Source organism: Hydra vulgaris, chromosome 03 (genome assembly GCF_038396675.1).
Source record: "Hydra vulgaris chromosome 03, alternate assembly HydraT2T_AEP".
Lineage (NCBI taxonomy): Eukaryota > Metazoa > Cnidaria > Hydrozoa > Anthoathecata > Hydridae > Hydra > Hydra vulgaris.
The window spans coordinates 22311141-22323275 of NC_088922.1; the positions used below are offsets into that span (position 1 = coordinate 22311141).

General features: G+C 25.7%; 1 protein-coding gene across 1 annotated transcript in view; it reads right to left on the reverse strand.

Moving 5' to 3' along the window:
* Positions 1 to 417: 417 nt before the first annotated feature.
* LOC100209923 (ubiquitin domain-containing protein 1) overlaps positions 418 to 12135 on the reverse strand; it is a 28826-nt gene continuing 17108 nt past the window's right edge. Inside the window, exons 2-3 of the mRNA XM_065792651.1 lie at positions 6154 to 6381; positions 418 to 1276 (exon numbers count right to left, since the gene is read on the reverse strand). Coding sequence (XP_065648723.1) covers positions 894 to 1276; positions 6154 to 6381 — 611 coding nt within the window. The 3' untranslated portion in view covers positions 418 to 893. The remainder of the gene's footprint in view (positions 1277 to 6153; positions 6382 to 12135) is intronic.

The following is a 12135-nucleotide window of genomic DNA, read 5'->3' on the forward strand; positions in this document are numbered from 1 at the left end:
TAACTACATGCTTACGGTTGTCCATGAAGTACCTACGCTTTTATTCCGACCCTCACCCGCATTTTGATGCATGCTTTTTTGAGTACCTTCCACCTCCCTAAAAGTACCTACGCCTTTAACCTACCTACCCAACATTTTATGATGTTTTTTTTTTAATTTAGTGTCTTCTTACTTTTATAACTGACAACTACATCACCCCCGCCCCTCATCTTGCCATATGCAGACCCCTTTCCCGCATCCGAGCGTACGCACTTTATGGACGATCACTTACGACCATAATTATATGGTACTTAAGTTTTAGAACCTTATATTAAAAAAGCGCGCAAAAAACATTTGAAATATATTATAATCGAAGATCAATAAAGATATCAACGATTAAAAAATATATTACAAACAATTTGAAAAAAAAGAACAATGTTACCTTTAACATTATTTATTATCATAATTATATATATAACTATGATAATATTTATAATTTAGCGTGAAATATTTATGAAAAAAAAAACTATTTATAAATAAATAAATTATAATTTTTAAATGAACGAATTTTATTCCTTCATTTAAAAAATCAAAAGCATCATCTATTGAAAGGTTTAGTAAAGCAAATTAAAAAAATATTCAAATTTAAAAAAAGATACAAAGCAAATTAGTTATTTGGCAGGTTTCCAGTTTTTTATTTCAATTTCAGAGAAAGAAGAAGAAAAAAAAAGTTAAAATAGATGAAATTCAAGTAAATTTCATTGGTTTTTATTCAAATACTCTAATTGGCATAAAACTTTAATTTATGTAGTAATAAGTTAATAGAAAAGATGTTATGTTATGAAGTTTTTAACATTCCCTAACAGAGAATGTAAAAAGATACGTAATTTTGTTTTTTACAAAAGCTTCACTGATTAAGGCTCTGAGACAATAACTTGCATTACAAATCCTTTAGAAATTTTTGTTTCTTCTATTGTAAGTTTATCATATAAAAGTTTACCCGAATAAAAACATCGTTGTTTTGAGGGCGCTACTCCAAAGTCTGCGTGTATTCTACGCTTTATTGCGCCAATAGTTTCCCCTGTGCGTACAGACATCTTCACGTCTTTATTGGTAGTAGATAAACGTATCTTAATAATAATTTCTTCACCAGACGCTTGTTCAGTGATTATTTCTTTAGAGCTGCCAGAGGTACTCGAATTTTCATCCAAATTTATAATGTTTGTTGGAAGACTTATACAATATATTGGAATTGTGTAATGATTACCTAACTCGTCATATGCATCAGTCAAAGAACCTAAAATATAAAATAACAAACTTAACATGAATAGAAAAAAAATACTGGAATTAATAACTGTAATTATCATTATCATTAACTGCAATTATCATTATCATTAACTGCAATTATCATTATCATTAACTGCAATTATCATTATTATAAAAGATATTAAAGTCTAATCCAAAAATAAATCACAAGCGTTCCTTTAACTCCTGTTGAGCCTCAACTAAATCTAAAATTGAAACTGTACTCCATTGATTTAAATCTATTTTAGTTGTTCATTATTATAGGCATTAATAAATAGATTTTCATAATAAAATTTAAAACTCGTAAGTTAACATAAATTTTGTTCGAAATTTTTCAAAACTGTCTAAATTTTAAAGAAATTTATTTAAACTCCTACAATTAAAAAATTTATTTAATCATAGTTTTTTTTTCTTTCTGTAAAATAAAATTACTTTTAGTTAACATTCAAACAACGCACTTGCAACCTGTCTTGCAATTTAAAATCAAAAAAGAAAATTCTAAAAAAAGCTTCAAAGAAACCAGAGAACCAGTTTTTACTTGAAAACTGATTCTAACTTCTTTGAAATTTTATTACCATATTTAAATTAAAAATCACAAAAGTGAAGAAAAATGGATGTTAAATCTAAAAAAATAAAACATAAAGATAATCAAAAGTTATATTTTTAGGAACGTCGTTAAAAAGTCATTACAGAGCAAATGTTTGGAAAAGAGATTGCAGTAGAGAAAAAAACTTGACTAAAATAAATAAAAATTGAATCTCAATTCATTTTATAATTTTATTATTAGCATCGAGATCTAACTATAAAACATATTTGCTACACAAGTATCTAACATCTAGATTTCCAAAGTTTTCCAAAGAAAGACTTTAGAATCGTTTCAATAGGACAAACTTTATTATAGCATCTATTAAAAAAACTGATAATAAACATAAAAAAAATATTTATTAAAATGTCAAACACTTTATGTTTAAATCTTAAAAGTTTTATTTGTACCTTAAAAGTTTTATTTGTAAATTAAAAGTTTTATTTGTACCTTAAAAATTTTATTTTTACCTTAAAAGTTTTATTTGTAAATTAAAAGTTTTGTTTGTAACTTAAAAGTTTTGTTTGTAACTTAAAAGTTTTATTAGTACCATAAAATTTTGTCCACATCTTATTTAATGATAGTCAACGGCATCTCCCCCCCCCCCTCCCAAAAAAAAAAAAAAAAAAAAAAGAAATGCCAGTTTAACAAAAAAACCATATTTGAAGCTTAATTCTTCGCAAATGCCAAACATTTTCCGAACAACAAAAATTTGAAATAAAGAAAAAAAAGTAAAAAATTAAAAAAAAAAAAAATAACAGTGAAAAAGAAGAAATGAAAATAAAAATAGTTTATAATAGTATAAAATAGTATATAAAGTAAATAAATAGTAGTATAAAATAATAAATATAATAAATATAAAATAATAAATAGTAGTATAAAATATAAAACAATAAATAGGAAAATATAATAATAAAATAAATAATAGTAATAAAATAAGTAAAATATAAAATATTCAATAGCTTTCTATTTCATAGTTATATGTTTCATAGCTTAATAAGTTATGATAATAACTTTTTCACTATAAAATAACTTATAGTAATAACTTATTAAATAGTTTTAAAATAACTTATTAAAACTGTTTAATAAGTTTTGGTAACTACACTTATAAAAGTTGTTAAGAACCGCAAATTTTGTTTGTGATAATTTTCCCTTTTGGGCGTTTAGAAAATGCCACTCAATCAATATTCTATTCAATGATTTTTATGAATGGCAGTGTAGTAACTGTTTATCAAAGAATATGTTGTTCAATTTGATTTCAAATCAATTTGATTTAACAATTTTTTTTCAAAATTTTACTACAACGATTTAAAAACTGGGTTTGTTGACTTTCTATTGATTATGATTGGTGAACAGTCAAAATATCTCATATTTGATTGGCGAACTATCAGAATATGTCATGTTTAATTGGTGAACTGTCAGAACATCTGATATTTTGCAAGAACATTTTATTCTCAAAGCTCAAAAAGATTTTTTATTAAAAATGTTTTTTTTAAAAACTACATAATTTAAAATCCGCATTGACAAATTGATATTATTTGCCATGAACTTATTTTTTAAAATTTTTTTTATGTTAAGTCACTTCTCTAAGGCTGAAAAGGCCACTACAATCAAGGAGGCTACTTGATTGTGGTTACAGCCCTCTCTCAACTCTACAACTCTGAAACATTATTCTGAACAAACAAGGTTGTTGTGTGAAGAAATAAGTGATGTGGTGGGGATCAAACTTGGAACTTCTTGCTTATGAACCAAGCACACTCTTACAACAACACTATCTCATTTAAATATATTTATCATTCTTATAACTTCAATATCAAGATATAACGATATCCAAGATAACAATAACATAACACAAGGTAACTTAATGTTACCTTGTGTTATGTGTTAACTATTTAAGTGTGAAAGATTACAGAATATTGGTTAATATATTTAAAAAAACTCACATATTGTATAGATGATTTTATACATTTAAAAAATATTTTTTGGCATAGATGTAGCATATGAGATGAGTAAGATGTGTACATACATCATTTGATATAGCCATAAACAAAGCAAAGTGTACACCTATTGACTAAGGGCCTTGATTCGAGCAAGCACTTTTTTAATTAAAAGAAAACTTTCTCAATTTTCAAATGTTATTCTTTTAAACTTATAAAAAAAAATACATACCAGAACAAATATACATACCAGAACAAATATGCATACCACAACATGCATGTATACCACAACAAATGTAGTTATTTAAGTCAATTGATAAAACAATCCATTTCAACTACATTAGGCTGAAAATTTAGCTTATCAAAAATATAGTAGACTGAAAACTTAGTCGACCAAAATCTCAAAATTTTGAAAAATTTGTAGTTCATGTTTTGACTCGATGTAAATATAAAAATGCAAATGTTGTCAATTCATCAAAATCAAAAATGACGTAATCTATAATTTTAGGAAGCTAAAATTAGGTTGAGTCATAGATCATCGAACCAGGATAAACTTTTTCAAATAAAATTTTTCAGCTCCTAAATTATGTAAATTTTAGCTTCCTAAAACTTATGTAACTTAAAATTTATTGAAGTAATATCCAAGTGAGACAAGTGTGTTCATATCTTAAACAAACCTTAGAAAATAAATTAAAGTTTGTTAAAGTTATCTCCAAGTGAGCAAGTTGTGTTCATATCTTAAATAAACCTTAGAAAATAAATTAAAGTTTGTTAAAGTTATCTCCAAGTGAGCAAGTTGTGTTTATATCTTAAATAAACCTTAGAAAATAAGTTTAGAGTTAAACTTACTAAAACTATATTTAAAAAATATTGTTGTTTTAAATTATACTTTTTTGTTTGGATTTTACCTTTTTTCATATATATTAGGTATAAATAAACTTTTTTTTAAAAGACTTCAATGAAACTTTAATGAACTTGTTATTTTTTAATAGTATTTTTTTTTTTAAGTGTTATTTTAATATATATTTATAATTATATTTCTTGAACTAAAATGTAGCGAAAAAGTAAACTATAATTGCAAATTAAAAAGGGGAAAACATAAGCAAATGTGAAAATTATAATGTGTAATTAATGTGTATTATGTAAATAAAATGTATAAATAGCTTAAAAAAATCTCTACGATATATACACCATTCATTAAACAAATCTCTACGATATATACACCATTCATTAAACAAACCAGATATTTTTATTAAAAAAATCTCTACGATATATACACCATTCATTAAACAAACCAGATATTTTTATTTAAAAAATCTCTACGATATATACACCATTCATTAAACAAACCAGATATTTTTATTAAAAAAATCTCTACGATATATACACCATTCATTAAACAAACCAGATATTTTTATTAAAAAAATCTCTACGATATATACACCATTCATTAAACAAACCAGATATTTTTATTAAAAAAATCTCTACGATATATACACCATTCATTAAACAAACCAGATATTTTTATTAAAAAAATCTCTACGATATATACACCATTCATTAAACAAACCAGATATTTTTATTAAAAAAATCTCTACGATATATACACCATTCATTAAACAAACCAGATATTTTTATTAAAAAAATCTCTACGATATATACACCATTCATTAAACAAACCAGATATTTTTATTAAAAAAATCTCTACGATATATACACCATTCATTAAACAAACCAGATATTTTTATTAAAAAAATCTCTACGATATATACACCATTCATTAAACAAACCAGATATTTTTATTAAAAAAATCTCTACGATATATACACAATTCATTAAACAGACCAGATATTTTTATTAAAAAAAAAAAAAACTCAACAGAATTGTAAGCTTAAAAATTGCTTAGAAACAGAAATAAGATGGCAAAGTTACAAAAAAGCTGATAAATTTTTTATTAAATTAAATAAAAGTAAATTAAATTATTTCTATACTTATTTCCTAAAGTTTATTTAAGATATGAAAACAACTTGTCTTGGCACTGGGGGTCTCTTTAACTTTGACCATTTTAATAACAAAAAAACAACCATTTGTTCTAAAAATTAAAATAGTTATTATTAAAATCCCTGATATTTTTTTTTTATTATCAAATTTCTTTAATATTTTGAACCTATTTTATATACCTAATACACTACCCAATTAAAATGTTATCTGAAATATTCAAAAGAAAAAAATCAAATACGAACAATAAATGACTTTGCATGAATAAATTAACTTGTATAATTTGCATAAATTATCAATTTAGGGCTTTAAAACTTTTTTTAAGGAAAGTGAAATACAAAAAATAAAAACCTGAAGGAAGTGTTATGTTAGCACCATTAACTATGGCTTGCGCCAAAGTGATATCATCTGTCTCACACGCAGCTCTTAGTGCATCATAGATTTCTACTCTTCCACCAAATGCAGGCTGAGTTTCCCAGTACTCATCTCTCTTACTTCTTAGTTGACCTATTGTAATGGGGGTCTCTGATTTCCATTTAGGTTTCTCTGAGCTAATTGGCTTATTTTTTCCAATAGTAACTAAATCAAAAATATTAACCAAATCACCATTTAATATAGTTTTTTAAACTATAATCCATTTCTAATGAATTAACTTTAAAGAAATACAACTTGATGTTAACAAATAACTGCAACTAATGTTTCATTTAAATTTTTTCACCAAGCAAACAATTAACTTTCTTTTAACTTTTAATAAATTTCATGAAATTTTTCATTAAAAGTATACAAGAGTATTATATGATATTTTTCATATTGGGATATTCTTTATAAACCAACACAGCTAAAATACATTAGAAGAGTAAAATAAAATTAAATAATAAAGTATGCTTAAATTGGATACAACAAAATGTTTGTATTAAAAATGTTGATACAAAAATAATTATTATAACTATGCTTAAATTAAATACAATAAAAACATGTTGATGCAAAAAAATAAAATATGTTTAGAATCGCTAGAAATATGTTTAGAATCACCAACAAAAAAAAATTCATTTTGGTCAGAGAAATATATTTATGCACAACTTCAAACTTATCTAGTACACAACTCCATTATACTGTTGAAAAGATTACTGGTTAACAATTTTGACAAGAACATATTACAAATAATTTATGTTATTTACAATACTTATAAATTGTTATCTTCAATACATTGTTATCTTCATATTGAGTAATCAAAAAAGTTCTTTTGTTCTAATAAAATAGAAAGCAATGAAATGAATATTTTTGAAAGACATCAAGGCATCATTTATCTTAACACAGAAAACAGACATTAGGACATTATTTATCTTAAAACCAAAAACCTTTATTCCAAGACTGATAACATAAAGATGGAAAAAAAATAATAAAAAGGGGTAAAAGATGGCAATTTTTTAAAAAAAAGATCATACTGAAAAACGTATTCAAAACTGTTTTAACTTAATAAAATAAAAAGCATTTAATATATTTTTTATTTTAACCTGATAACTTGCTACTCATTAAGAGTTCTATAAATGCCTAAATAACTTTGAAAAGTACTATATTATTTTGAAATGTTTTAGAAATATTGAATGGTTTCTAGATTAGGCAATGCTACCCCATTAATTGTTCCAGAGTTAAGTCTCTTACCTTTACTTTTTTATCTTAACATATCTTGCATTTATAAATTTTTTTTTATGCATTGTATTAAACTGCGCTTTTTCAGCTAAAATTTGAGGTTACAAATTTAGTATAGATTTGATTTCAAATTTTTAATGCTATTTTTATTAAGAAAAAACTAAAAACAAATTTTTCTTTTGTAGCTAGTATTAAATATACTTTACCATTTACTTTATTATACTTTATCATTTAAAAAAGAAAATATATATGAAAGACTTAAATTAGATTAAATGAATCAAAGTCCAAATTAAAAGTATAATTGTTTAAAGGAATGTCAAAACAGCAAATTTTTAAGTTTAAATAAAATGATTGTTTCTTATTTGGAAATTCAGTTTCTTAGTGTAACTGTAAACAGTTCTCTATTGGAATTAAACTAGAAAGTGAATGTCATCTAACATCTGGAAATAAACTAGAAAGTGAATGTCATCTGTCATCTAACATTTATAACAGTTGTTATAACTTTAAAATAAGTCAATTTGTATTACTTTCATAATATTTTAAAATAAAATCTTTGCTTTTTTTTAAACAAAAACTCACAACAAAACAACAACAACAACAAAGTTTTACAATAAATAACTAATAGAGTAAAACCGCACACTTATCAATAAAACTGGGTCAAACCGCACACTTATCAATAAAACTGGGTCAAACCGCACACTTATCAATAAAACTGGGTCAAACCGCACACTTATCAATAAAACTGGGTCAAACCGCACACTTATCAATAAAAATTAAATCACTTTTTTATTTTTCCTTTTTTTTAATAGATAGCTAATAAAAAACTACATAAGATAATAGATGTTAAAAAAAAAAAAAAATTATCAAAAATATTAAATGCAAAGAGAAAAAAATTGTGCGGTTTTAGGTGACATTTTGATAAAACTGCACACTTGAGAAAACATTAAAATTTTTAAATTTTACCTTTTTTTTATTATTATCAACTTATATTTAGGATACTATATTAAAGTTTTGAAATTTTTTGCAACAAAAAAATTTAGTTCCAACTACACATTGCTTTGGTAAACATGTTTCTTTGCACAACTGTTCCCGACACATCGAATTTTCGCATTGTAACATTTCTGTGTGTAATTGTACTCTACACTTTTTACACTTTGCAACTTTTAATCGTTTGGCTGCTGGTACTTGTTCTTCATTATTGTTTTGCTGAGGTTGCTCAGCATTGCTATGCTCAGGCATTTGAGTACTTGGCATAGAGTCTACGATTTGCGTTAAGTTTAGCAACTTTCATGGCTTCCTTTGTTACTTTTTCTTCAAATTTTTGTTTGAGGAACTGGATCGCATTTTCTTTGGTAATATATTTTCCGCCAAGTTTTAACAAGTTGCACTGCTTCAATTTCTTAACACGTGATTGATTTCTTGCTTGAACTCTATCTCAACTCTGTTTTTAAGCCAGTGTACTGGAAACCAGCGATTGCATGCAAGCGTGTAAAACATTTACCACTCTCGTACAGCAGTTTGAGCAAAAGTGGAAAATTTTATTAATCTAAATTCTCACATTTTGAGTCTTTGTAATACTTTGTAAGAATTTGTTTCAATGCTTGTTTGACATGACAATAGACACCTCTACCCAATTGTTGTAGAATATGTGAATATGTGAATGCTCTGGTAAACAAATCAAGATTATATTGTGTTTTTTGCACAGCAATTCCGCTTTCAAAGCTATGTGAGTTGTATGCCCATCTAATACTAAAATATGAATACCACCAATTTACTCAGTTTCGGGTATAAATATTACTTTTAGCCATTCAATAAACGTATTGTGCTCCATCCAACCTGATTTTGAAATTGAATATTTGGTGCCAACTGGACCACCTCTTGCCCAGTCAGGACAAAATTTTTTATTGGCTTTGTATATCACAAATGGTGGTGCAAAATGCCCATCAGCATTGCAGCAATTTTTTACAGTATGATGAACTTTTTTATTGTTGCCAGCAAGTTTAAATGTATGTCTTGTCCCTTTTTGACACACTATGGTTGCTTTGCCTTGATCACCCGAAAAATCTGTTTCATCACAATTCCAAATATGCAACCCAGAAGTTATACCAGTCTGTTGATGTTACTTGGCAACGCATTCAAAATAACGATCAATTATTTCTGGCGTACAAGAAGCAGCTCTTTTAGATGCTAAGTCATCCGCTTTTAATGTTGAAATTTCTTTTGACCATCTTTTCAAAAAGGCATAAAACCAGTCTTTACCACTTTTGAATAAGTGCAAATGGTCTTTACCTTTAAGGTAGCCACATACATATTCTAGGATTTCATTTTGGATTAAACCATAACCCCAGTCACCAAGTGATTGGAATGCATGTATCATCAATCTTTCTGTTTCATTTGATAGTACTGTTTTTGTACCTGAGCCATGGAAGCCTTTGTTGTTGTTATTTTTGCGATCTTTGAGCGTTGAGACTGGAACGCCATGTTTGAATGCAGCTTTTCTCAGCGATGTTTTATTTTCTTTCATATCAGTTAATTCAGCTAGTATATCGTCTTCCTTGCATGCTTTTGTTTTTCTGGTTGACATGTTAAAGTGAGCGAGTTAAATTGAATTGAGTGAGTGATGATTATATTGAGAAATAATATAATAATTGGTTTTTAATGAGTAAGAGTTTATTATATTATCAAATAGTATTATATTTTATTCATAATTAAACCGGAATTAACACTTAGTTAATTAGATAAAGATAGGCGCTTAGTCACTTGTGAAAAACTAAACTAAGTAATTAATTGAGTGTGCAGTTTTATCAGAAAAAAGAGTTTTTTTTACTTTTTTTTGATTTTTTATTTCACTTTTTGTTCTAGCTGCATAAAAATTATACTATCAGAATTAAAATTAAATTTCCAACAAGATAGTGCTAAAATTATTTTCATATTAGTTTCGGTTCAAGCGCTATTTTGTTCACAACGATAAAAAATATATAAAAATTTTTGACTCCCTGTTAAAGTTGTATAAAAAAAGAAAAAAATGGAGTTGAATTGGCATATAATTTTATTAATTCGAATAGAGGAGATAGTTCTGTATTTGAATCTATTTTTATTTTTTTCATAACCATATCCATTTGGTTTTTATTTCACAATTTGGATAAGTGTGCGGAATGATATGGTGGGTGGTTTGACCCGGTTTTACTCTACTCAAAATAACTGCTGACATTTGAAATAATTCTCATGCACAAAGCTTTTTATTAATTTAAAAATGATAACACTTTAAAGTTATTTTAGCAACTTTAATATTTAACTTAAAAGTTTTCTAAATTTAATTTAATTTTCAATTAACTTTTTAATTATTTTGTAAAATATATTTTCACTTTTAGAAAACTAATTAAAGATTAGAAAGAAAAATTTCTAATATTTGATTAATATGGTAATAAATTACAAAGATTTGTAATTTATAATCATATTAATTAAATATTAGAAAAAGTAAGTGATAATAAATAACAATGATTTATGTAATTTATTACCTATTAACTCTTTTTGTAATCTAATACCTATTAACTAAAATCATTAGAAAATATTCTAAATTTATTCTATTCTATTCCTCCTTATTCATCTGATGCCAATTTGAAATCGATTAGTGTTTATGTAGTAGTTTTTCTTTTTTTGAATAAACTTTTTGCTTGCCTGATTCTTTTTGAATAAACTTTTTGCTTGTCTGATTCATTATTTTCCAGGCACACCTGAATCAAATTGATCAATAACTTTTCATTTAAATAATTTTGTGTATCTGTTTTAACTCAACTTTTAAGAAAAAAAAAAGGTATTCAACTTTTGCAATTAATACAGGCAATACAAATAAAAATTTATCAAGAAGCAGAAAAGTCCAAACTCTACTTTTTTTTTATAAAACTTGAAAAAATTTGATATCATACTCTACAGTACTTAGCTTTAAGTTGTGCTAAATATTTGTAATCAACTAAGATGTGCCAACCATCCAATATATTGTTTACAACAACACTGAAGCCAGTGTGATGTAATGGTTTACTATGAAAATCATATAATTTTTCAATGCTACCATCAGCCAGTGCATTATTGATACTTTTTAAGACAACCAGCAGTGTTATGATTATCATTCCATACATATCAAACACTTTTTATAGACTTGGTTACAAACAATACGATTGTTACTAACAATACTATTGTTACTAGCAATACTATTGTTACTAGCAATACAATTGTTACTAACAATACAACTATACTAACAATTGGTGATTTCAAAATTTTAACAAAACTTTGTGCATTTTGAAAACCATTAAGCACAATTTCTTGGAAATAAAACTTACTATTAATGTTTGCTATTTTTGAAAGGAAATGTTTGACTGGCAGTAAGTCATAGAATTCTTTTTTCTGCAAGTGACTTTACTGCTTTTTAGTTTGTTTAAAAATCCAGAAGATTAATTTTAATTCAAAACAATAACAATATCTCATATAAAAAGGTATTTGTTCAGAACTCAATTGCTACCTTCATTGCTAACATATAGTGGAGGATTTAGACTTTCTTGAGGAATCCATGATACTTTAAGAAAAACTTAAAGTTAGTGACAGAAGGCAGCAACTTCAAATTGTAACCCCAAAATTGACCCCAAAATTTTGGTCTATCAGAGGATCAGCAAAAGAGTTTTCAGTTTA